Source organism: Serinus canaria, chromosome 4A (assembly GCF_022539315.1).
Source record: "Serinus canaria isolate serCan28SL12 chromosome 4A, serCan2020, whole genome shotgun sequence".
In the NCBI taxonomy this organism is placed as follows: domain Eukaryota; kingdom Metazoa; phylum Chordata; class Aves; order Passeriformes; family Fringillidae; genus Serinus; species Serinus canaria.
The window spans coordinates 11,811,283-11,837,912 of NC_066318.1; the positions used below are offsets into that span (position 1 = coordinate 11,811,283).

A 26,630-nucleotide genomic window follows, 5' to 3' on the forward strand; every position below is an offset into this window, starting at 1 on the left:
CCCCTGCCTGGCGCCGCAGCTGCGAGCGCGGAGCGGGCACGGCGCTGGAAGCGCTGCGCCGTGAGGGGCCGCGCGATGTGGCTGAAGCCCGAGGAGGTGCTGCTGAAAAATGCCCTCAAGCTGTGGGTGCAGGAGCGCTCCAACCAGTACTTCGTGCTGCAGAGGCGGCGGGGCTATGGCGAGGAGGGCGGAGGCGGGCTGGCAGGTACTGCCCCCGTGGGGCCGGGGCAGGGCTGGAGCGGGAAGACGGGGGTCTGTCAGCCCCGGGACTCTCAGCCAGAGGGGCAGGAAGGGGACCCGCTCGAGTTCTGGAGTCTCGGACCTTCCTGGCTTTCTCATGGGGCTCTTCCCGCCTTCTTTTCCCTGGGTAGCGCGGCGCCAGGGCAGCAGGGTCCGGCGGGGAGGGCAACCGGCAGGGCTGGGGCGGCTGGCGCTCCGCATGCCCGGGTCACCGTGGGCAGCGCAGCCCCGCCCCGGCACCGGCTGAGGAGCCTCTGCTCGGCGGAGCCCCGCACAGCTCATGGGCAGCTTGGTGGAAGTGGACGCGTCTGAAGAAGGACTGATCTGTCTTGCTTTGTTGGCAAGATGCTCATTTCCAAATCCCTTTTTCTGCGTGCGTCTGGGGCTGCTTGAGATGAAACTCCTGCTCAGGCATTTCGGATTGCTTGTTTTAAAAGCAAGCGTATGATTTGATGGGGCTTGTCAGCAGTGGGGGGTCAGGAAAGTGACAGAGGGGTGGGCCAGGAAATTGATCATCGTATAATAAAGTTTATTCCATGAGAACTTCAAGGTATGGAGCTGAGTTTCTATTTATAATTCTTGCCTGTTTATATCATCAGGCACTGCAGGGGCCCCAGCTGCTGATGAGACTTCTGTGATGGTGGCAGCTATTCTGACTAGAACTGACTCCTTTATAGATTGGTGGCATCTGTCATTGACCCTGTCAAGGAGAAATGCTACAGGGAATCAGCATGAAATCATTCCTCAGTGGGATGTGGTTCTCGAGTGTTTTGCATTTCTGTAGCTTTTCTAGGCTTTCTCTAATTTGTGTCATCCTAATGCAAGCTATGTTAAACATAAGGCATAATTGTTGTGTGGGAACATTTATTAATTCTATTGAATAAAACCACAAGGTTCAAACTTCTGGCTGGTGAATTTCAGATATAGAAATGGCCCTTGCAGCTCTAGGTGGGTCGCTCTTCACTGGCACCTGAACCAATGGCAGGGCACATGAAAAATGTGAAAGAAAGCATCCCAGAATCCCAGATTGCTATGCATATCATAGTATTATAAGCAGATAGGTGATGTCAGGCCTTGGCTTAGAAGTAAGGGTGATATATTGTGAGCTTGGAAGTCTTGTGGGGATCAGGCTTGATGGCCTGTTCTCTACCTTGATATATTTGGAAGCCAAGGAAACCAAGTTGCTATGAAGGTTGACTTTCTGCATGATAAAATTAATTTAAGGACTGTGATTAAAGTGGAACAATGAGAACTGGAATAAGTTATTCTTCTGAAAACCTCCTCATAGGCTTACAGCTGGGTAGACAGCTGGCCCTGCAAGTTCCCTTTGGGTTTTGGTGAAGGTGAGGCTTCTGTAACTGCTCTCCTGTTCTTGGTGGCTGTTGACAGTGTGGGAAAAACACTTGGATGGGATAGTTGCTGTAGTATGTTTTTGTGGTTTTTGTTTTTGTTTTTTTTTTTTTGATGTGGCATTGCACATTTTATTTCTGTAACTTTTCTTGTAAATTCTTACAGATTCTTCTGTGCCAATTACCTTTTTCCCTGGACAGAAACAAAAGGAGTGAGATGTTCTTGAATTAAAATTGTGATTAAGAAAGGTTAACAAGACAGTTGCATAAAACTGCAATTACATTTGTGTTTGCAGGTTTGGAAATATTCAAACCTCCTAGGTATAAGCCAGCATTAATTTGATATTGCTGCATGTCACTTGAGAAAATTAGCACTTCTTTAGGAAAAAAGCAAAGCACAGCTGCTGTGTTATGAAATCATCCCAAATGTACAATCCTGTTCTCCTGAAGAGCATTTTACAGCTGGTGAGACAAGGCCCGAGGTGACTGGCAGCACTGAGGAGTGAAAAGAGGGAGGCAGTAGAGCGGGAGTCACAAGGGAAGAGGGGACAAAGCCTCAGGACAGGAGTGGAAACAAAGATGGGCGGTGCTGCAGGGTGTGAATAGCACTAATGGGGACGTGGCAAAGGATTCCCAAAAATACAGGAGTACAGTTGGTAAGAAAGGCTCTAAGGAGGGAAGTTTTGAGGAAGCAGCCAGTACCTGGAGAAAGGTACAGACAAAGGAGAAAAGATAGATGTCAACAGAGGTGCTTTACCTGGAGGAAGGCTGAGAATTCTGGTGCTGTCCTAGGAATAGAATGCAGTCTGCAGTTGGATTTGTTTGTATGACCCCTCTGGACTGACAGGGGTAGGACCAGTTTGTAGACGACACAGGGAGCTGTTGTGGCTTGTGTGCACACACACCACCCTTCTGAGTTTGTTTGTGTGGTTGACTTGTGAGCAGGTTCAACAGCCTTGTGCTGGCTGTGCTCAGCCTTGCATCCCTCCCTGCTTAGCTTTACACTTCATTCTCTGTTTTAGAGCTCCAGATGCTGTGGCCTGTCTGAGTGGTTCTCCCTTGGGTAATTCATCATGCAGTGGGCTGTCCCAAAGTGTGCTGTCTGACAATGCAACCGTGTGACCATGTCCTCTGCCTGTTCTGGCTCCTGCAGAGCCACTCTGGGAGAGCTGATCATGTTTTCCAGAGTGGATGTATAAGAATATAGTTGTGAATAGATGTGCTGTAACTAAGGTCTAGTGAAATTAAGCATGCTGGTCTCAGAGCTCTATCTTGGGTTCTAGTTTAGGAAGGACCTTGATTAGTAGTTGGGTATGCTGGGAGTAGTGATGCACATGAGTATTTGGTGTCATAAAGTTCCAACCTTTCACTGAAATTTCAGTGCTGTTTTTTTTGTGGAATGTCTCTGAGCTAGTGTTGATATTTTTCTAACCAAGTCTTTTAGAGACATCTTGAGAATGACACATCTGTATTTCAAAGCTGTTCTGGATCCTTGTCCTTTATTTTGGTTTCTAGAGTATTTTACCCTATTTAGTGAAACATCTAGGGTATTTCCCAGTAGTTTTACTCAGGCAGCTATGAAACTGGAAATGTTTTCTAAAAGCAGAGCCTTTTTTCCAAATAAATGTTCGTCACTTTTTATAGATACAGCTGAAGTCATTCTCTGAGCGAAGCAGGAGGATGATTAGGTGGAATCCCCAGGAAAAACTCTAGTTTTAAGCAGAGATGAAAGTGGGGGACCCTCTGTAAATTGTCCCTTGGTCCCCACTGGGAAATAGCAATCCAAAGGAGTGCCTGGGGAGAAACACACAAGAGCTTGAGGGTTTAACAACCCTGACCAATAATGCAGAATTCCAAACACTGGCAGCTCTAGGAGGACTTTCAGGACTAGGATGAGAAGATGAGTGAGCCTCTGCTTGTTCCTCACAGTTATGCCACGGTCCATAGCCATGGAATTAGTGTGTACTATACTGAGGGGCTGGTGATTGCCTTAGGCTCAAACCTGTAGTCTGGATCCCATTCATGACTTGTGGCAATGCTCAGGTGATGGATACTCACCTGGTACAGTTCATTGTGTCTAAAATCTGATGGCCTTCCAAGGAGACAGGAGCTGTGATGGCATTTTGAGGAGTGCTCCTTTCTAGTGCACTGTGCTAACCATTGGCTCAAGCTGAGTTAGCCTTATAAATGGTGAATAATATCCTTGTACTGTATAACAGAAAATGTTATTAGGAGATTTGTGAGTGAAATAATGCAGTGTTTGCTGAAGCAAAGCCATCTTTGAGATCAGCTCAGTGTCATGACTCATTCAGTAAGCAAAAGCTGCTTAAACAGACATAAATGTTGTTACTTATTCAATGTCTGTCTTCAGTCAGGAACTGACTACAAACTACAAACTAATTCTACTTTCCAATAGCAATTTACAATCTGTTAATTGCAGACAAGACCAGAGATGTAATGTGCTGCTCTGGTTGTGGGCATTTGTTTTTTTTTTTTTTGTTTGTTTTTTTTGTGGTTTTTTTTTTTGTTTTGTTTTGTTTTTGTTTGTTTTTTTTTTTTTGTTTTGTTTTGTTTTGTTTTGTTTTTCTTCTTGTTGGTTTTTGGGGTTTGTTTTTGTGGTTTGTTGTAATTATTTACTTCCATGTTTTTGAGGAGAAGCAAAAACATTTGAAACTTGAATAGCCACAGTGAGGTAGTCCCACAGGCTCCATGCTGAAAGTGTATCCTCAGGAAAACCATGCTCTGAGGATGAGGGTCTAGACTTATAAATTCTGCTTTATTTTGTTTCCTTGTATTCTTTCACAATTTATATTTTTCATAATTTGGGAGGGGGTTAATGGGAAAAAAGTGCAACCCAAAGTACCAAAGTAGCCAACCTGAAAATTCCAAAATAATTTTTAAGAGATGCATTTGAAGTTGTCTAAACCTAGTGCTTCTACAGAATGTTACAAACCAAAATCAAAAAACATTTTCTGTTAAACAGGGAAGGGTATTTAAAGATATAAATGTTCTGTAAGGGCTATGTTAGTTTTGTATTCCATCTCTCTGCTGGCATTTATTGAGAATATTTTGCCTCCATGATCTCAACAGGTTTCTGAAGCAGAATTTACAGCAGCACTTTGAGTAATTGTTTCATGAGTTTTTGGGTAATCTCATGTCTTATTTTTCTGTTCTTCTGTAGGAGACTAAGAGACCAGTGTGATTGCTTTGGTAACTTTGCTTCTATTGAGTTTTCTGTTTCTGTGGCCATGCTAGAAGAGTGCAAACATAGGACATGCAGGAAAGAAGCTTAAGATCCTATTGATTGTATTTTTGTTTCTGTTGTAACTAGAAAAGATTTTATGGTGCGTCAGGAACCAAAAGTTTCAATTGTTTCTTCAGTATTGATTTTTTTTTTCTTTTAGAATTTCCTGATTTTTAGATTTTAAAGGATCGGTTAAGATATCTGGGCTAATATCTTAATTACTGAAGAGTGAGAGAGAATGATTTTGAGTCATTATGAAATGCACCCTCATTTTCCCAGACAATGTCTTTGCCCTGGTTCTGGAGAGATGAAGTTGTCTTTTTAGTGAAATTAGTATATTTTAATCTGAGCTCTATTTAATGGGAGCTAATTCAGTACTTAGTGGCAGGGAGGTGACAGCCAATTATGGTCTTGAAGGGCTCTTTCCTGTGCCTGGAAAACAGAACACCAGTGAATGACTAATTAAGAGGTAGTTCAGTTACTGGTTTTGCTCACTGAAGGCTGGGCCTGCCCTGTTACATTTCTGGTTGTGCTCTGGTTTCACATACTGCATGGCTGTCACTTCCACAGGGGCCATCTCAAGAAAGTTCTTCACCCTCATTTATGCCTTGTGGCTTTTACTGGATCAAAATATCACATCCCAAAGAAGTTCCTCTGGGAATACTTTGTGTTCTTCTCAACTGTGCTTCTTATTTTCTCAGAGTTTATTAGTGCTTACTTGGGCAGTGTTCCTATTCCCCAAGGAACGAATCAGAGGGGAGTGTTCATTTCAGACCTTGAGTTTCACTGTGCTGTGTGCATTTTCTTGGACACACCAGGTCTCCTTGTGGGAACATTGGACGCAGTGCTGGACTCCACGTCGAAAGTGGCCCCGTTCCGCATCCTGCACCAGACGCCCGACTCGCAGGTGTACTGGTCCATCGCGTGCGGTACGTACAGCGCGCCGGGAGGGGGGCTGCAAACTGCGGCACTCAGCTTTGGCTTAGTCCTCTCACGTTGTCACTCATTCTCATGAAAAGCATTTGCAAGCTTGAGCTTGACAGCAGAGTGAGGTTCCAGTTTTTCAGAATGGATCTATGGACTCTTCCTATTACATCTTCTGATTGCCTGCTTTCTGCAGGAGCCCTTCAGGTACCAAAGCCTTTGGTCACTGTTACAGTGACAGAAGCACAATTTTTTCTTTTGAAAGATGCAAGGATAGCTTGACACAGTTCAGGATGGGGTCCCAGGATCAGCTTATTCCAAAGTGTGCTGTAGGTAGGAATAACAGTAGATGCTTATCCTAATATTTTTGTTTGCTTTGTCTCTGCATGTTAAAATATGTTCACAGTCACGGTCAGAGTTGAATTCTTCCTTGTATCTGTTGCTCTTGTAGTATAAGTTCTGTCTCTTTCTCACGTTGTGTTACTAATCAACAGGGAGTGGAAAAGTAAATACGGGTTTGTTCTTGTAGCTTTAATTTAATGTAATTGCATGTCACTTTAAAAGAGCAGCCTTAAAGAATTTGAACAGTTTGTGAATTGACAATAAATAATATTTCAGGGCCATTTCTGAAGAAGTCAGACCTGGTCTTAGGCTATCAAAAAAGTGCTTTATTCTGTATGTTGGAAGTGTACTCTGGGGAATTCTGCTGCCATCAGGTCAGCCCTTGAGAAAATACAAATGGTAATCTTCATTTTAGGACTGAATTTATATAGATTTTGTGCTGCATAGATATGCTTTACAACAGAAAGCTACATAATATAGTTGTCCTAATTGTGTGAGATTGTTTCTTCACTGAAGAAATTCAAGGGTTGACACTTTGTTCCTACTATTACATGTTAAGGGTCTGAAACAGTGCTCTTAAACCATTTAAACAATTAATAAAAAAATGTCATTATTTCTAGGTCACCTCTGTGCCTCTGATTCACATTGTGACTCAAATAATTGGCCTACATGTGTAGTCTGAGAAAAAGAATTACTTTTGAGATGTAATTGCTATGTTAATTACTCTTCATATAATTTGTTAAGTGTAGCTGCAAATCCACCCAGTGTAATACAGTCTGACTATTTAACTGTATTTAGAGCAATTTTTATTCATTCACAGGGCCACTGTAATTCTGTGGAGTCTGTTGAAAGTTGGTTAATTACCCTTTACAAAGTAAGCTGAGAAAAAAGCAATTGTTCAAGTTGTGTTCTTGCTTGAGGGTATCAACAGTATGTGATGACACTGCCTGCTCTGAGCTGGCAATTAATTTATGTTCTAGAATGCCTTTATTCAAACCTGTGTAGGTTCTTTCAGTCTCCCTGTCCCCCAGCATCTGATGGGGAGTCACTGTCTTTAAAGCACTGACTCTGTTTTGAATTTGCTGAAACCCTGCAGTTTCACTCGTCTCAGTCCTTGCTGCCTCCCTGGGTTCCAGTGGTGTTTCCTTACATCCTCACACGTGTAAGGGATTTTGCACAGCAGGCCTTAGTCTTGAAGTTCTGTTCTGGAAACTGTTGTGGGCCAGTGATCAAAGCTGAGAATATCAAAGGCACAGATTTAATTTCCTGCTGAGCCTCATGGGTTTGGTCTCACATTTCCCACATTCTGGCCTGTTAAACTGGGAGTGTTGCAATGGTGCTGTGCTGTCCATGTTGGGGAGGTGCTGCTGACATGAAGGAACTGTCAGTCCAACTCAGGCTTCAGCACTGAGCTACATAATGTTGACAAAGCTGAGATGCTTTTGGATTTAATGGCCAGAAATAGAGCTGCATAAAGGACTTGAAAAATAAAAACACACCAGTGCATATGTTTCATGTACACTGAATACATTTTCAGTGTTCACAAGAGGTAACAAGAAATTTAAGACTTGTGATTTTGACTTGTGTTTCTAAATTGCCCTGTGACTCAGGAATTTGCCAAGTATTCTCTTGATGAATAGTTTTGGTGAAATGATTAAAGTCTGTCCTAATTTAAAGCAATACTTTCTTTTTCAATAGGATCCAGCAGAGAAGAAATAACAGAACACTGGGAGTGGCTAGAACACAATGTTATGAAGACTTTATCAGTGTTTGATTCAAATGAAGACATTACAAGCTTTGTCCAGGGAAAGATAAGAGTAAGTAACAGGCATAATTGGGAAAGGCTAAGTATTCTTTTTCCTTTAACTGTACACAAATAATATGTTCTCTATAGAATATTCAAGGACAGCATAGTAATGTTGCCTATTCTGATTGAGTAGTATGTGACTGTTCACTTTAACATGTGCTATTGTTCCTATGTCTCTGCCCCACAACTAAGTAAGATTGTTGGACGTAAACTCCACTTAGTAAATGACACATCAAATGCCTTCAGATAGTGGTCTAAAACTGTTGATAAATTATTTCACTGTAATTTTAACAGTGGCTGGGAAGCATATGGTCTATTTTTTTTTCTCCATATATGCTAAATATTTAGCCCAGGAACTCTTGGGATAAGTGAGGGAAGTATGTCTGTTTCAGAGGAGGAGACACAGGAATGTGTGTCTTGCTTAAGCTGTGTCAGAGACTTGGTGGATGAGTCTGAAATAGCACATTTTATTTGTGACCTGTGATTTGATCCTCAGGCTCTTCTTCCCCTTCTAAAACTTGCTCTCCTGTTGAAAAAATGCTGTGCTGTGTGCATGCAGGTGCATATATGACAACAACCCACATGGATAGAGTCATGTGATTTTTTTGTTGTAGGGTTTGATTGCTGAAGAGGGAAAACATTCTTTCGTAAGAGAAGATGATCCTGAGAAGTTTCGTGAAGGTCTTATGAAGTTTGAGAAGTGCTTTGGATTACCAGAGCAGGAGAAGTTGATTACCTACTACTCATGCAGTTACTGGAAGGGCAGAGTGCCCTGTCAAGGATGGCTCTATCTCAGTACCAACTTCCTTAGCTTCTACTCCTTTTTGCTTGGAGCAGAAAGTAAGTAAGCCTTGATGCTGAGCTGTGTCCCTTCATGCTGCACTGCTCATCTTTCATATTAGGAGGAATTCTTCCTGTGTGCTAAGGGAGCTATTTTGGCATGTCAGCAGATGTCTACAGAGATGAGCAGAAAATGCCTACATAATTTATGGAAATGCATGCATTTGTGTAACATACTACCCAGTATCCATTATTATGCTTCCTTAATTCAAGCTTCAGAGAGAAGGCAGACTTCCAGAAGTTAACTGTAGCAAAAAGTTGTCCATCACCTTTAGTTCATGCTGCAGTATTAACTCTATGAGGATTACAGTTATTTCTTCACACACAGGCTTAATATTTCACATGGCTGCACTACACACTGGTGATCATTGCATATAACTCTTTTTTTCCCTGTGTAACATAAGTTTGAAATGCCCAAACAAATGCCTCTTAATAGTGTGTACTATAACCGTATTTATGTGAAAAATGGAAAACATACAGAAAATAGGATCCTCTCAAAGCTGATTTTGATCTGTATTGAGAAATACCATAGCTAAAAGGCACAGTTCCTCTACTTGCCAACACATAATTTAATTTAACAGTGAGCTGTTGAAGGGGGTTGGCTTATATGATGGTATTTATTTGCTGTTTGTAGTTTCACATAAGAGCAAGGAAAAGGTGATGGAAACTTGGGTTATCATACATGGTCTGTGTTCTAATGCTTTTTCTATGAAATTCTTCCCAATGGAATTAATTTTTAGGAAATATGAAGAGAATGCATTTTGTGCTTATTAGTTTGTAGTCCTTTCCAAGTGTGTTATCATTTGACTGTGTTGTTTAATTATATTTTATTAGAGCTGCTGCTACTGTATTTCTTTTTTAATGCAGGCAGATATTGGGAACTGACTCATATGTCCTTACATTTTTATTTTCAGTAAAACTTATTATCTCCTGGGATGAAATATCAAAACTTGAGAAAACTTCCAATGTGATTCTGACAGAAAGCATTCATGTGTGCTCCCATGGGGAAGATCATTATTTTTCCATGTTTTTGCACATTAGTGAAACATTCCTGCTCATGGAGCAGCTGGCAAATTATGCAGTTAGAAGACTTTTTGACAAGGAGACATTTGAGAATGATCCAGTCCTTCATGACCCTCTGCAGATCACCAAGAGGTAATGCATTGCTTATAGTTCATCTGTTCTGGGCCCAGTATTTGTTTAGGCAAAAGAGGAAGAAAATCCTTGTCTCAAGGAGATTGTAAATATTAGCAAAGCTGATATTTTCTTAACCAAGTGAATCATTAAAATGTTGGACCAAAGCCATCTGAGGCATTGTAATTTGTTGTTACTTGTCAGGATCCAAAGTCTGTGTGAAGGCAGGAGGTGATCAAATCTTCAGTGCTGGTCTTCCAACTAAAAGGTTTATATTAGTTTGAATTTTGAGAGGGTTCTTGCAGCATTTAGAATTAGAAAATTCAGATTAGAGCTACAGTGTCTCCAGAGATACCTGATGATGAAGGATAAGGTGGGGAAGAAATAATTTAATAGACATGTGTAAATGATAACTGCAAGGGTTATATGATAAATGTTAACTGATGGGTGCATGGCTTTCCTGAGGTACAGCATTATTTTGGGTGATGGGAAAGAGATGAATACCAGTAATTTAATGGTTAAGGTCCTTCCTTTTCCTTTGATTCCTCAGTTTGGTAGCAATGCTGGAGAGAGATGCTGCTCTACAACCAAAATACTGTTTCTGGCTGCAGTTATCTGTGAAAAATTAGCCCCTGGCAGATGTTTCCAACATGTGCTACATTTCTAGCTAATTAACCTCCATCAAGCCAAAACTTGTTCTAGTTTTAAATGGATTATTCTCGTGTGTGGGGAAACAGAGCACATAATACTATTAGTATCTTTTCTGCACTACCTGTAGCCCTGTAGTGCTCTACTGTGGTAAGAACATTATTGAATCTGGTCTTGTTTAGTGACATATTTAAATATTTTGTTTAGTGAATGTACAGGTTGCTGTGGTCTTGCCCTTTGTTGCCTCTCAAAAAAACCTTGTTGTTGCCTCAAGAAAAACATTGAACCCTCCAAACTGATGCCATGGATTATGGGAGAGGAGAGCATGATATTTTTGACTTTTGTATTTGTAAAGACATTTAAAACTTATTAATTTTTCTTCTCTCTTTCCTACCAATATGTTATGTTTTAAATCCAGAGGCTTGGAGAGCTATGCCCACAGTAAGCATTTTAGTGCATTCTTCAGGCTACCTAAAGAAGAGTCCTTGAAGGAAGTTCATGAGTGCTTCTTATGGATTCCTTTCAGTCATTATAACACCCATGGGAAAATGTGCATTTCAGAAAACTACATCTGCTTTGCTAGCCAGGATGGCAGCCTGTGCAGTGTAATCATTCCATTGAGAGAGGTAATGCAAACTACAAATCAGTCACTTCTACCAGCAGTTTTGCATTTGTGTAGTTTAATGCCACTTTAGCAGATTTTCATTAGAATCTCCTTATTTTATGTGATGTCATGTGTTTCCCCCTACCCTGGATACCACATGTAGGAATTCTGTTTGTAGATTTCTGGAACTGCTTTCATGTTTCAGACTTGTTTCTCTGTCTTCTTTCCTTTTTCTATTTACTATGATTTCTGTAGCTTGGTACAGAATCCACATTTTTAAATTATTTTTTTTTATTAAATGAAAAATCTTTTTCTTAGTACTTGTAGGTGAGTTAATGAGACATTCTCAAGGTAAGAAGTAAAGAATTGTAGTGGGTGGAGAACTTTGAAGATCAGTAATCATGCTGCTGTGTTTCTTAGCTCAATAATGCAGTTTTTGCAGCAGTTGAGCAGTGCTGTCTGTTCAAAAGTCTAGGAAAATCCAGGTGTTGAGCAAGTAGCAATGCCATTACAGCTGATAATCTCAACAGACTGTAAGGACAGAATAAAGACCATTTAGCAAAGGGCACAGCTTTGGAATTTCAATAGAGTACTACAGTGTACTGCAGAATAACTTCTAAACAGCCAACCCTCTTCATTTCTGTCTTGACTTCATGTGGTCTGGGACATTGCCACATTTCAGTTGTCCAGTGTTAAGAGCTTTTCATCAACACCAGGCACATTTTACAAATTAGCCAGGTTCTGTAATTGCTCTGTAATTGCTTTACATGCTCTGTGTATGCACTAACATAAGACACCTGATATAGGGGGTGAGCTGTACTAATCTCAGCAGTAAATTTGGTGTTCCCCACCTACATAAAACAATTTATATTACCTATAAATAGTGCTGCAAACAATAGAGACTTCCATAACATAAGAGGCTGTGTTAAAGGAGCTGTCTGTAAATTTATTCTTGTGGACTGTCAGACCTTCACTCTCTGTTCTGCAGGACTGCAGTTACCTCATTTCAGTGGTCTTTTCTTCTTTAGCTATAATAATGTGCTCAGTGGTTTTCCATTCTTTACCTTTAACAACATGAATACATCAGCAATGCCAGCCAGTGTAGATTCTCCTGATTGTCAACTTGAACTTGCATGATTAAACTGTTTGAACTGCTCTAGTCTGTGACTGTTCCATCATGGCAATTAAAGTCAGCTCTAGCTGTCATGTGTTATGACAGCTGTTTTGACAGGGTATTCTCAGTGGAAATTCAGTCTTGTAAAACTTGTTTTATTTGATTACTTACAAAAGTCATGTTTTCTCTGCTTTTGGATGGTAAGAAAAAAACAACTGCTTTGGTGGGTAGAAGGTGACAAGGTTTTCAAAGAAGCTGAGCACTCACAGCTGGGAAACCTTTTTGATGATTTCTGGTACTCTGTCAAAAATCTGTTGCATAATACTTAGTGCCTTTTGCTAAAATAGCTACAGGCAGTTGAGCTTTCAACTTGTGACTTGTGTTACCTAGTCTGCTTGTATGCTTCATCCACTGTTCCATTTACACATCTATTCCTAACAGGTTTTCTCTTTTATAAGTAATCAGGTAAAATTCCTTGCTTAATTTATGTGTCCTTGGTTCCATAGGTTACAGGGGTGGATAAAGGAGATCCAGCCAACAGAGGAATCAGCATTAGTACCAAAGGGAAAACAGCTTTTCGTTTCACAGAGGTGAGAGATTTTGGACTGCTTGTGGCAAAGCTCAGGATGAAATGCAATGCAACTGCAAGTCCACAACACATCATAAGTACTGAGGTAACTGCTCTGGCAATTTTAATTTATTAGAATTTGCTCATAGGAATAAGTCATGAACCTCTGATTTTAAGGTTTAGAAAAAGAAATAACTCTGCCCATGTGAAAGAGAATGAATTGGACAATGGTGCTACTGTGAATGCATTTGGGTTCCTTTGCCTTGTTTTTCATCAGGTTTTGAAAAACAACTCCAGCTGTAATGCTGGTTTTTAAGTGCTCTCAGGTTTTCTATATAGTTCACGGTATGAATAGGTTTTTTTGGTGGTGATGAATGGCCAGACCTCCTTATCCTCCTATTCCCAGTTCTCATTATGAATATTTGTCCTTTCATAATTTAGTTTTTTCGCTTGAGAGATGCCTTTTTCTTCCCAAGTGCAGCTGCCTGAAAGCGTGGCTGTGTAGAGCAGGGACTGCTGTTTATCATTTATTTTAGAAGTCTGTAGCTGGCACCTGTAACTGAATATAATGAGCAATAATGGTCTGGTATCAGTGCTGCTTCTTGGAGGATTGTTTGTTATTTACAAGTACCACTGTTAAATTTTTTTCAAGGTTGCAGCTGGTTCTGCCACTGACAGTCCAAAGGATTTTGGTGCAGGACAGTCAAAGATGGGCCAGAGAGATAACAGCAAAACTGTCAGTACAGAAGCACTTATGACTGTCTACCATCCTCAGGATGCTGAGAACCTTGACTCTAAAATGGTAAGGGATAAAATGGCCAACAGTTTTTGGAATTGAATTGGAAAATATCAAAATGAATTGAATTGGAAAATATCAAAATGAATTCCAGCCAGGCTTCTGATTTCCTCAGGAGCTTTGCCAGTATTCTTTCATCTGCATTTTCTGTATTTGGAGTCCACAGGGTGCTTCTTCATAGCTCCATTTAATTTTCTGCTCATCTTGTTTAATAATGATATGCCTTATCTTCATGGCGTTAGTTTCTCCTGCTCCTCTACCCCTCAGGGAAGAGTTGGCTGTTTGTTTTATGATATTGAACATGTTGCATTTCTGTCTGAATTTTCAAGATATACAAAGTCACTATAAACTCTGTGGGAGCAAGGAGAATGTCTAAGAAATTGATTTAACTTCTTCCTTGTTTCTTTCTTCTGCACCACTGTCTAACAGAGTTAGGCTCTGGAGAATATGTAGTTGTTTTTGCTTCTCCATAGTGTGTGAAAGACAGGTTTTATTTCAAAATAAATCTTTCAGCAGAACTGAGTAAATTATGATATGAAATTTTTATATTAGAAATACCAGAAAACAAATACCCTTTGGGCAGGACAAAAGGGAGTCCAGTTTTTTAAATGCTGCTTTTTATAGTATGGTGAACAAAAGAGAACAAAATCTACTTTTCCTTTCAGTACCTTTAATTTCTTTAACAATGTTAAATCTCAGTGCTGCATGCACAGAAATTGTAGTGATGACATTCACCCTGCCTTAGCCCTGGAGCCTCCCATGAGCTGGAGCACCCAATCAACAATTGCTTTGCTTCAGAGAAATGTCTCACCTCCTGTGCTGTGGCACTTGTTGGTTTCTGTCAGATGGGATGCTGAATTAGATCTACCTTCTGTCTCTTCTTATATAAACATACTTTAAAGAATCGTAGGTCATGTATGAGATGGCATTTTATGCTAAATTTGTGCTCTGCATGGGCTGGATTTTGCTCTGATTTGCTTCAGCACTCGTTTGACACATCCATATGAATGCCAACGCTGCAGTTTCCAGTTTATATGAATATAACTGGGAGCAAAATTTACTTCTGTTCTCTGACACTTGAGGAGAATCTACCAATATACTCAATGCTTATTATCTTCTGCTTTTGGTAGTTGAAAGAAAAAATGAAGGAACAGTCATGGAACATCCTGTTTGCAGAACGGGGCCATGGGGTCAGTATGTTTCGAACAAAGAAGACTCGAGACCTGGTTGTAAGAGGCATCCCAGAGTCTCTAAGAGGAGAACTCTGGCTACTCTTCTCAGGTATTGCATAACAAGTATCATTGGTTCATTTTGGGAGCCATCATTGGCAATTTTCATTGCTGAGTGTTTCCATTTATTCCAGTAGAATTATTCTGACACATTACTTCAGTAATATCTGGAGATTCATGAGATACCTCAGGAGTCACCAAAATTTTTATACAAATTGCAAACAATCAGATTGCTGCTTTACTGTTGTCCTGTAATACTGTGCAATGCGATATGTATTGGCAGGTGCTGTAAATGATATGGCATCCAACCCTGGTTATTACACTGAGCTGGTGGAACAGTCCTTAGGAACCTGCACTTTGGCTACTGATGAAATTGAACGAGATTTACGTCGCTCCTTGCCTGAGCATCCTGCTTTTCAAAGTGACACAGGAATTTCTGCCCTCAGGAGAGTTCTTACAGCTTATGCATTCAGGAATCCACAGATTGGATATTGTCAGGTATAGCAGTTTTGCGAGTCTTAGTGTTGGTGGTTGAAATATTAGCTCATGATGGCAGTATGGTAGCACCTATAAAATCTGTCACAGAAATGTGGAATGGTTTCTTGCTTAGTGGTTCACTCACTTTGCTTATTTCATGCCATTGTGTAAAATGAGTTTTACATTGTACTTGGATTAGTTTATAAATGCTGTCATGTCCACTTCATATATGCATTTGCATTCTAACAAGACATATAGCACTTAAAAATATTTTTATGTACTTTAGATACTCTTTTCTGTATTTAATAACATAGAAGTAAAACTCTTGTCCTGGATATGGCTGTAGGTTATCCCAGCACCTTAAAAATGTGCTGTAAAGTGCTTTCAGAAATATAAATTCTAAGAAATAATACCAGTTATGTTTTCACCATCTTTTCTCTTAAATCTTTCCTTTCTTGTTTGAATGTTGCAGGCAATGAATATTCTGACATCAGTGCTTCTGCTGTATGCTAAAGAGGAGGAAGCATTCTGGCTTTTGGTTGTTGTGTGTGAAAGGATGCTCCCTGATTATTTCAATCGCCGAATCATTGGTAACATCCATCTGCTTTTTTATCTGTCTTGAACTGAATGTCTGCCTATATTGAATGTCAATGGTTATTCATTAAGAACAAACGTAAGGAATGAGCTGAAGACTGACCAGTGGAGAGAAACCATTGCATTTGTTCCAGTATTGTGAAATAGAAAATGGAGAACATCCCGTGACTCCTCCTTAAATAGGCGTGGATGTGATTTTCAGATATTGTCAGCATTCTAGGCATTGCTATTCAGGAAATAGTCAGTTAGACTATTATACTGGTTTTTTTTTGGAATTATAAGTGCAATTCATACTATTTATTTGAAACTTAGCCAGTTTAGATACAGAAAAAGGAGTTACTTCAGGTCCAGACTTGGACTTTGATCTCATATGCAGTTCTTAGAGGTTCATATGTTAGAAGAAAACGGGGTGTGAAGTTTCTCTCTTCAGAGAGGATTGTACTGGCTGTCAGGAGAGTCATTGGAAGCAGCCATGCACTCACCACAGTGCCAATACACTTCAAGCATGCCCAAGGCTCTGCCCCCAGGCATGGAGAGCACAGCTTCCAGCATGGGGAAGGAGCCAATGGCTCCATACAGCTGGGCGTGTGTGTATGCTTGCGCAACAGTGCTGCGCTAGGACAGGAACTTTGTTTCTGGCTGGTGCTCTGAGAAGTGTGCTTCTCTATGTTAAGATTTGGGTGGTGGTTTTGTTATCCTTTCCCTGCAGGTGCCTTGGTAGATCAGGCAGTGTTTGAGGAGCTCATCAGGGTTCACCTGCCTCAGTTGACAGACCACATGACGGACATGACTTTTTTCTCCTCGGTCTCTCTCTCCTGGTTCCTTACCCTTTTTATCAGTGTGCTGCCAATTGAATGTGCAGTCAATGTGGTGGACTGTTTCTTCTATGATGGAATAAAGGCAATCTTGCAGCTGGGTCTTGCAGTGCTGGAATACAACATGGAGAAGTTACTCACTTGTAAGGATGATGCAGAAGCAGTCACTGTTCTCAACAGGTATCAGTGTAACTGTTACTCATTCAGGCTACTTAGCAGCTGCTGTAATTGCACATAGATAAGTCATTCTGAGGTAGCTGAGAAGACATCTAGCCAAGACTTCCAAAGGCTTCAAAGGAATTAGTGCTGATCTCTGGCTGAAATTTTGGAGAGGTGGCTGGAAAGTGAGGCTGGATCCTCTGAACTTGCCACCCTAAAGTTCTACTAAAACCATTACTATTTTGTGAATTTTAAAGAAAAAGCTATGTGCTTTTAACCTTGAATTTGTACCATGTATAGAAGGCAGATTGCCTTGATGAGAACATCTAAAGCCCATTATGGCTGTTCCAGACATCAGTTCAGGCATCAGCTTACAGCAGCAAGTTCTTCAGCTTAGTTCTTGTAGTTTAGGCTGCTGAATCCTCTGCTGTTAATGGCTTAAAACAGAAATAAGACCAAAAAAATGTGACGAGCTCATCAGTCATGTTGAGATGTTTGTTCTGTGTTAGCAACGTGAAGTGTGCTTTTAACTGACTTTAAACTGTACTGCAAACAAAACTTGTACTGTTTTTTCTTCACTAACTAAATTCTCTTGTTGGTGCTGTGGTTGTGTATCATAGAGTATTAGAACAGCAAAATTACTGTGTTATAGCAGTTAACAAGTTATGACTGTTAACAACTGAAAATAAGAATTTCTGTTTAGTGAGGCTTTTACATGTTGCATGTTTGAATGGGGTAGGAACTACAGAATTATTGAAGAAAATGCAGTTTTTGATATGAGACCATGCAGTCTGGGGATTATTGTAAAATCTGGCTTCCCCACTGGATCTATTTAGGCTGGCTATGTGGGTGAGCTAAGCAGGTGCAGATCAGGTATGTTTTTGTCTTATACATCTGGAGGAATTAGGATTATCTTGTTCACAGTTCAGGACAAACCTTTTTCTCTGCCCCAGTTAGTACAACCTTGCTAAATGAATTAGAAAACCAGGGGATTGACAAGTGGAAGGGACCTTGGAAAGAGTCTAGTTTGACTTCCCACTCAAAAGGGGATTGCTGCTAGCACTAGATCACATAAGCTCAGTCCTAAAAACTCCCAAGGCTAGAAGTTCTACAGCCTTCTCTGGGTGGGCAGTTCCAATGTTTGTATATCTTTGTTACTATTATAGCACATTTGTGCTACTGACTCTGATATTCTTTGTTTTTCCCTTTCTCTACTCACTTTTTCTTCAGTAGATGCCAATGTTATTGTTTTGTTGTGATAAACTGGTTCCTGCTGATTTCTCATGTGTTTGCTTTGTGCAGATTTTTTGACAGTGTCACTAACAAAGACAGTCCTTTACCTCCAGCTGTGCAGCAGGGCTCCAACCTCAGTGACACAAAGAGTGACCATCCAAAAGTGGACATCACTGATCTGATCCGAGAGTCAAATGAAGTATGTGTTCTTGTGGGCATCCTGTGCAGTGTTAATGTTTCATGGGCTACTTTGAAACAATGCAGTTGCATTGTACAAACTAGGGTAGAAAATCTGTCTGGATTGGTAGAAATTTGGCTCTTTACTTTGTTGAATTTTAAAATGTAATTCAGTTTAATTCCTTTAACTCATGCACAAATGCAGATTTTTTGGCAGTCTAATCAGGCATGAAGAAGTCATGTTTACCTAGAGAATGGAAGACTGTATAACATTTTATCATATTAAATTAATTCAGATTTTCATTATATATTGTATGTATATTCTTACTAAGGCCATTGCCCAATACCAGTGCTCAGATGCCAGACCAGTGAATGAGTTACAATTCAGAGATGCAATTTCTCTCTGCTTCCATGTTGTTTCAAACCAGAGGGATGCTGGTAGTGGTCTCCACAGGAACATAGAAAGACAGTTCTGGAAGAAAACTCAACAGCTTATCCAGTTCAGCTTCCTGTCCAGCATCCCCCCAGATCATCCTTTAAAAAGTCTAGTGTTGTTAAAACAGTTCCATAAAAGAAAATCTGCAAAAACTCTAGTCCATCATAGGGTTTGTCTGCTCATGTGGGAAAATAGCGAGTTAATTTCTCTCGGATGTTCATAAAGCACTATTGAGGAGAGTTGGCTGTGGTTTTCTCCATAGCGCCTTGTTGCTGTTAGGTGTTGTTTATCATTTACCCTTTCAAGTCTGGTCATAGAATAAGATATAGAATAGTTCTGGTTGACAGGGGTCTTTAAAGACCACCTAATCCAACCTCCCTGAAGTGAGCAAAAGACAACTAGATCAGGCTGCTCAGTTGGAGTCCAGCCTCATCATGACTCTAAGTGAGAAGAATGAGTTTTAACAGATTGCTCTCCTAAAAGGGAGATCTGTTCTTTTGCTAGGTTTAATACAACCAGTTCCTTTAACCTTTCATCAAAGTTAATGTGCTCAGACTCTTTTGTCTGTGTTGCAATTTTTCATATCTTGTTTAAAGGGTATTGCTGATAAGGGGTCAAAAACACTGCAGGGGGAAAGGCTTCTGGAAGTCCTGCCTAATTGGTTGTTTATAACTCATTTGTTCTCAAAGTTTGGTATTAGAAGCAGTTTTGCCCATGGTGCATTGTGGTCATGGTTAGACCATGTCTTCCTGATTGCCCATGCTGCTGAAAAGTGTCAAAAAACTTACAGAAGAGAAGTTGAATCTATTGAATTTCCTCATAAAAGGAAATTTAATTGATTTGACATGGTCTTGATGAAGAATGTCCTGTTTTGATCAACTGGTTTCTGTTTAGATTTTAATTGTTTAATAATTTGTTCCATGATTTATCTGGTAATCTGTTTCTAGTTCTTGCCTCCTATCCCACTATTCCTTAAAGATAAATGCATTTATTCACTCCAGTGCTCAGACACCTTTCATGTCCTTCAGATATTACAGAGGTAGCCAGAAATGATTCAGAAATTACTTAGCTGATTTCTTAATTTCACTAGAGTGAACTTCAGTCCCTGAAAACATGCACATCTTAGACTTTGCTGCCTTGCAGTATTCACCATGTGATAACAGAGTTGGGTATAGAGCCAACACACAGTAAAATCCCTTCTTTTTTCTTCCCACACAGGGAACTACTCCAGTTTCTTTGTCCATTGCTCTCTGAAACACTTTTAAACACCTTTTTAAAAGTTACACTGGTTAAGGAGAATGTTAGCGCTCTAATAAATTATTTTTTCCTCAGATTTTCTGTGATCTTCCTTTGTGTCCATGTCTATATTGTGCTTATTAGATGCAAGAGGGACAAAGGTACTTGTTTAGATGTGTCTCCCAGCAGCTGACTGCATGGGCTGGTGCTTTTCTCCCCAGAGATATGGAGATATTCGCTATGAGGACGTGGAGAGCTTGCGCTGCAGGAACAGGCTTTATGTGATCCAGACCTTGGAAGCTACCACCAAGCAGAATGTGGTGAGTGACTTGCAAGAGTTTCAGCCTTCTCCCTGATAAAATCCATTCCCTTTTAGAAGGTTCTGAGAAGAGCTGCAGTTTCCAGGCCAAATAGATGATTTTATACTGAACCCCCTCATGTCTGCAGGGTGTCTGTTAACTGAGGCTTGGCCTGTGATGTTTTCAGGCTGTAAATCACAGCATGACCTTCTGGTGTCCTTACAAGTAGCACCATTGCCAACCACTTCAAAAGGCTGGTGCATCTCTCACACTTTGTGTGGATTGGAACAGGCTGACCTATATTTCTATCTGCTGATGTTAATACTGTTCTCTTAGAGGCATAGAGCACCATAGAGTAAAACAATTAAGCACCTGCATTTTTACTCCAGGAAGCAGCACTGAAGAGGTTATTGTAGTGCATTCAACAGGGGTTGCTTTTTGTCTGTGTTGTGTGTGAATGTCTGGTAATGTGGCAGCTCTCTATCTGCCTATCTCATCCTTTCAATTCAGACTGCACAGTGAAGGTGGAGGTTGGGACGAGCTTCCTTTGTTTGCCTGTTTTCTGCAGTGGCTCATTTCCAATACCTGATGATAATACTAGTCTGTCCACCACATAGTGCTGCTTTCTGTAGTAAATGTGGCTTGTAGCAACTGAAACTAAATGCTGGTGGTTATGCTAAGATGGTATTGTTGTATTTAATTTCACAAAACATACATAATGTGAAGTTAGAAGCTGGTCTTACAGCAAACTTTGTTTTTTAAAAGCATGAACGATTTTTTTTTAATTTAAAAAAAATGAGGATTCAGCTTTACTGCTGGGAGCTGAACGTGCATTTGCCCATTCAAAGGAAGCTATATGTTATGTCATTATAAGTAATTGAGTTTTGTCTCCTGGGTTTCATAGTGTAGGCTCCATGTATGTTAGTAACGTGACTAACCTTAAGCTTGTCTTTTTTCTTTTGAGAAATTATTTATTTTAATCTATAATCTTCTGATTACTTTTTAAAAGAAGTGCTGTTCTAATTGTAACATGCCAAAGCCTGGAATATGCAAACAGTGTCTCTGAATGTAATGTTAAGTTAACACAATCTTGTTCCAAAGAGGGAAAACACATTAATTAATTTTTTCTGGACTTTGTTTCAGCTACGTGTTGTGTCTCAAGAAGTAAAATTCAGTCCTAGTGATCTGGAAGAGCTTTATGAATTATTCAAGGTAATGTGCCATTTTCCTCACTTACTAAACAGGCCTCTTAACAGTAGACTTTGAAATGGTTTTAGTGAATGGAGATAAAGGTTGGACTCAATATATGTTTTACATGCCACCTGTACTACTCGTTATATAGTTAACTCCTCTCATCTTTCCCCCAGAGAGACTTGTTGTTTCCTGAAACCTAATGTTTTATCTTTGCTTTGCAGAAGGAGCATTTTCTTTCCTGTTACTGGAGTGTAAATAGTCCTGTGCTGCAGCACCATGATGCCAGCCTGCCCTACCTTGAGCAGTACCGGATTGATTGCCAGCAGTTCAGGGTTCTCTGCCACCTGCTGAGCCCCTGGTCACACTGTGCCAACAGAGACTCTCTGGCTCTCTGGACATTCCGACTGATGGATGAGAGTTCCAACTGCCTTATAAACTTCAAACAGTTTGCCTGTGTTCTTGGTATGGCAGCACAACATACATGAGCACATTCACAAGGCTCCTGGGAGCAGTCCTGGGGTGTATCACCTTCCATACTCTGTACAAAAAGCTGAGGAGATTTAGTCTCTTAACACAGGGTCAAATAATGTGATTTTTATTACAGGCAGAATAGTTTCCTCTTGGAGATTAAATTTAAATGTGGCTTGACCATCAATATATCCACAAATGAAGAATGGTCTGATCTCATGCCCAGCCTGTTTGGTTTATGATAAATCTTCATACTAAGTAATCTTTTACACTGATTGTGCAGGATGACCAATGCCTTATTCCTCTGGGAAACGGAAAGTATTCTTGGCTCACTGCTCTCTTTCTTTCATCTTGTTTTCAAAGCGGTATGTTCAGGAAACAAAAATTTAAGGGAAATGCTGAGACATTAGTGCTTTATTTCTTTTGGTGCTGTCGTTTTATTTTAGTAAGTCATAGACATTATTAGTGTTCTTTCATCAGTGTAGGCTAACCCCAGGCTTAGCCACAGATGATAGAGCTTTCTTTGAGCTTCATATCTAATTATACTCCCTGTAAGGTAGGGCACATGTCCAGTTCCAATCTCTCTGGGTTGTATTTGTTTAAGTTAAGAGGGTGTTTTAAAGTTTGGTCCAGTTGAATAGACTGTCCTTTCCCCTAACAGATACGATGTATAATGGAAGCTTCACTGACAAACTCAAGTTTCTTTTTAAGTTGCACATCCCTCCAGGTAAGTGAAAAGAAGTGGCATTTGGGGAAAGCTGTCTTTAGTTTTTGTCATCATTATTACTGCTTTGGTAATGCCTGGGCACCATGAACCCACTTTATTTAATCATTTATTGCAGCTTTTACTGAAGTAGAATCTCTAAGCCCTTCCAAAGGGGATGATCTTTCAAAAGAAGAACTGATGCACTTCAGCCAGCTCAGTGGTAAGCTCCAGAGTGTGAGGTTTTGCCTGCAGAATACTAGAAGGAATATATTAATTATCCTGTGAAAAATGGGGAGCTTTATTCTGAAAATGAGTAAATCCAGTAAATCATATCCCTGTTAACAGAATCCCTTGTGAAGATCATCTGTAGATAGTTACAATTTAATAAACTTGTGCAGAAGTTGTGGATAGCTCATCTGATTGTTGAATTCAAAGGCCCCTGGGTGTTTACATGGAAATAGGGGAGTGTATTTGGTCAGCATTTGTCAGCATTGTGGGCAGCCTGTTGCAGTGTTGAAGTGATGGCTGTTTCATTTCTGCATCCTGAGCATAAAGGAATGGTAATTTCTGCCTCAAGAATTAAAATACCAAATCCACGCTTACTTTGAGGTCCGTAAGTGTTTCAAAATTCTTTGCTTTCATTTTAGACCAAGTGAGCTGAAAAAGCTGTAGTAAATTTATGGGGTTGATAAAATAATCTGTTTCAAATACTTTTGAAGCCTGTGGAATTTTTATAGGGAAGACAGATCCCTTTTTGTTTTTAAAATCTGCCTAAAGTGGACAATATATAGGTGCTGTTCCTGCTGCTCTTCAAGTCATGCACCGTGAATATATAAAGATTATTTATATGTTATAGCAGTTTCATTGCTGATCTTCTGCCTCACAGTGGCTTCTATTTTTATAGAAAGTATGCAGATGGTTTCTGTATACCATGTGGTTTCTTCTTGACCTAATCTATGCTGAGAACATTGAGGGTCTTGTGCCTTAAGGAAGGAATTTTTGATAAGGGAAATGAAACATTGGTCCTCTTTTCTGAAATAAGTAACTTAATTTCTTTTCCCCCTAAACTGTAGTTTCATCTGTTGGGGATAATCTTGAAAGTGGTTCTCTGAAGAGCAGCCCAGAAAAAGGTAAAAGAATCCTGGTGGCACATTTGGTAACTGTCTTTTGGGGGAGTAGAGCTGGGAAAGTGTGTGGTGACAGAATATGTTAAGTAACATCAACCTTAGCGTGCTGCTAATGTTCTGTCCTCTTATGTAAGTGTAGTCATGGGAGCAAAAGGGCAAAAGTATTGGTCCTCTGTAAGCCCTTGGCCCCACCACTCTGTTGAGAAGGAATGACATTGAAGATGCCAGTTCTTTTGCTTATCATCCCTCGTGGGAATATCTCAGTTCTTGTTTGTTCACTTTTTTTCCCCCCCACTTCTTCCACTTCAAAAAGGGAAGGGGAAGGTTGATATTCAAGCATATCTGAAGCAATGGCAAGATGAACTTCTTAAAAAAGAAGAAAATGTAAAGGATTTGCCAAGAATGAATCAGGTAAACTGTTTGAGTCTTATTTAATTCTATTTTAGAACCCTTTAAGTCCTATTACAATATTTCTGAAGGATTTGTAGGATCCCTTTAATTTCAAATCTTCATATCAGTCATCAGAGTGTGGCTTTTTAAAACTGCTGTAATGTACCAAGAGAGGGACTGTGAGACACACACAGGTTTCTCAGGGCTAGTCCAGGCTGTCATTAGAGCAGCTGCACCAGGTGCCAGGCAGCCCCGGACACTGGACTGAGAATACAACAGGCAGTGAAACAGAACAGCTGTGTTGTTCTTCTTTGAGCAGTCTCCTCTGTCTCTCTCTGTAGTCTCAGTTCATCCAGTTCTCAAAAACTCTCTACAATCTGTTCCATGGGGATCCTGAGGAGGAGCTCTTGTATCGGGCTATCGCAGTGGTGACCAGCCTCCTGCTGAAAATGGAAGAAGTTGGCAGAAGGCTGCAGAGTCCCATGTCACCTGTCACAAGTCCAGCTGCTGTCACAGAAGTGGCTGCTGAAGTGCCCAGAGAGAGGCAGGAGGAAAGCAGCTCTGAGCAGACTGAAGGCAGTAGAGCACAGGGTTTGGAAGGGAACCATGAATGGTCTTTTGCCTTTGAACAGATTCTGGCATCCTTATTAAATGAGCCAGCCTTTGTAAGATTTTTTGAAAAACCTCAAGACATAAAAGCTAAAATAGAGAGTGCTAAAAATTTACAACTTAAAGCAAGAACTAGAGTGTAATTTTCTTTACATTTGACTCTGAATTAATCACATAAAGTGCTTACAAATGAAGGCTGTAACTATGGAAATCAAGTCTGGTGTTGACATAGGAAAGTATCAGATTACTGGTATCTAATGTAAATAAAAATAGTTTGAAGCACAGTCACTTTCTTGCATTGTTCATAAGTTTCACTCCAAAATAGGGACTGAATAATGAACTGCCTTTACCATGTTATTAAAACATGCAGCATTGCTTGGAGATACTGGATGTGTACCTGTTGCAAACCTGTCTGAATCACTGTTACAGTAGGTGTTCTCCAGGTTCTTTTTTATTACTCTGATAAAAGGAATTACTTTTTCCCATTTTCACTTTAAAGGAGTGTCAACAGCTTGGAAGTTATCTTCCACATTAATTAGTTATTTCCAAATTGCTTGTGGACTGGGGCCAAAGGAGGGTGAAGACTAAGAACAGAGGCTGTGGTAGCATGACAGGACCATGAGATTAGAAAAGGAAGTTGCTCTGCTCACATTTCCTCTGCTTTGATGTTACCCATGGGTCTGGACTCTAGTAGATTCCAGCCCCTCTTTCCCATTTTCATACCAATCCTCCTACAATGAAAAGGTGAAAAGGATGAAAGCTTATTTGGTCATCCAGGCTGCACAAGGATGCAGAAACTACTACTGATGGTTTAAAATCAAGGGAAAGCAGTGGCTAAATCTGTCTGACCACATGGTGGTTGTAGTTTATCTGGCAAGAGGAACCATTGTTGGCTTCTTAGGAGCATGTTGATGAAATGTGGAGTTTTGCTGGTGTTTGGAAAACCCAAACACAGGCCATATGTAGCTGAGTGTTGACTATTGAGCTGCTTAGGGACAGATTGCAGTTGCTTCTTTGCCTACCCTGAGTCCATATCTCAACCCAGCAATTACTATTGCTTTTCTATAGCACTCTGGATTGTTGCTGCTGTAATATTTTCCCTCTGTCAGGATTGAAGGCAACAAGAAAATCCCCTTGAATCTGACTTGAAATTTTTAATATATAAAATATGATATAGTAGACATCCTGTGGAGGAAAGCTCTGCCACTGTAAAAGCTGAGAAATGTTGACCTTGAATCTTTGGTAGCTGGTGCTGGAAGGAATTTAGAGAAGGAGGGTAAGAGCTTGTATTTTAACAACAGCAAAGTAAGTGGGAGTCTTGCTAAACTAGTTGAAAACATCTGTTTCCAAAGCCTGTATGACAGTCTTTCTCTGCAGAGCAGCATTATTTTTATACTGTGCATGTTTTTTAAAGAAGCAGAATGAGGATGATGGTATATTTCAGAGGCTTTTTGTGCAATACTAGTGTGAATGAAGAATAAAACAAATTTCTGATTTGTGTTACAGGCACTTTGTGAAATGCCATCATTGCAGTTGGTGTTAAATTTATTAATTATGTCTTACACTCTCCTCAATACTCTCAGGTATTAATGTAAAATAAAGTTTTACTGAAGAAGTCCAAAAGCTGTATCATATATGTGGAGCATGAGGAAGCTTTTTTCAGAAGCCTTCACAAAGTAATTGCAGTTGATACAATATACTGCTGATTTGTATTTTTATGTATAGAATAAAAAAAACTGAATTTATCCATTTATGTGGATATGGATAGGGCCACACTTTTAAAAAATGTTTTCACAAAGTTGTTCAGAAATACAAAGCAGATGATGTTTTTCTAGTCCAGGATATACCCAGTTAAGGTTTTATCAGTGAGT

General features: G+C 40.1%; 1 protein-coding gene across 4 annotated transcripts; it reads left to right on the forward strand.

Annotated features, from left to right (window-relative positions):
• Window positions 1-25,043, forward strand: TBC1D8B (TBC1 domain family member 8B). Of its 4 annotated transcripts, XM_009090328.4 has the most exons (21): window positions 1-205; window positions 5,652-5,762; window positions 7,798-7,916; window positions 8,521-8,746; window positions 9,661-9,901; window positions 10,947-11,154; window positions 12,753-12,920; window positions 13,467-13,616; window positions 14,741-14,891; window positions 15,123-15,337; window positions 15,789-15,906; window positions 16,620-16,905; window positions 18,187-18,316; window positions 20,188-20,286; window positions 21,409-21,477; window positions 21,681-21,921; window positions 22,589-22,654; window positions 22,770-22,853; window positions 23,707-23,763; window positions 24,074-24,171; window positions 24,492-25,043. In XM_009090328.4, the coding sequence occupies exons 1-21, from the start codon at window positions 76-78 to the stop codon at window positions 24,900-24,902; spliced, it is 3,378 nt and encodes a 1,125-aa protein (XP_009088576.2). In that variant the 5' UTR covers window positions 1-75; the 3' UTR covers window positions 24,903-25,043. The 4 variants fall into 4 exon arrangements, 1 of the variants encoding a protein (XP_009088576.2); XR_001990524.3 differs by lacking the exons at window positions 21,409-21,477; window positions 21,681-21,921; window positions 22,589-22,654; ... (2 more) ...; window positions 24,074-24,171; window positions 24,492-25,043 and having other exon boundaries at window positions 18,231-18,316; XR_007777555.1 differs by lacking the exons at window positions 20,188-20,286; window positions 21,409-21,477; window positions 21,681-21,921; ... (3 more) ...; window positions 24,074-24,171; window positions 24,492-25,043 and having other exon boundaries at window positions 16,750-16,905.
• Window positions 25,044-26,630: the final 1,587 nt, after the last annotated feature.

Bases quoted from the DNA above. Each gene is read 5' to 3' on its own strand.
- TBC1D8B (XM_009090328.4), top strand. From the start codon at position 76: ATGTGGCTGAAGCCCGAGGAGGTGCTGCTGAAAAATGCCCTCAAGCTG. The intron at 206-5,651 runs GTACTGCCCCCG...TGGACACACCAG, and splicing joins GGGCGGAGGCGGGCTGGCAG to GTCTCCTTGTGGGAACATTG. The intron at 8,747-9,660 runs GTAAGTAAGCCT...TTTTATTTTCAG, and splicing joins CTTTTTGCTTGGAGCAGAAA to TAAAACTTATTATCTCCTGG.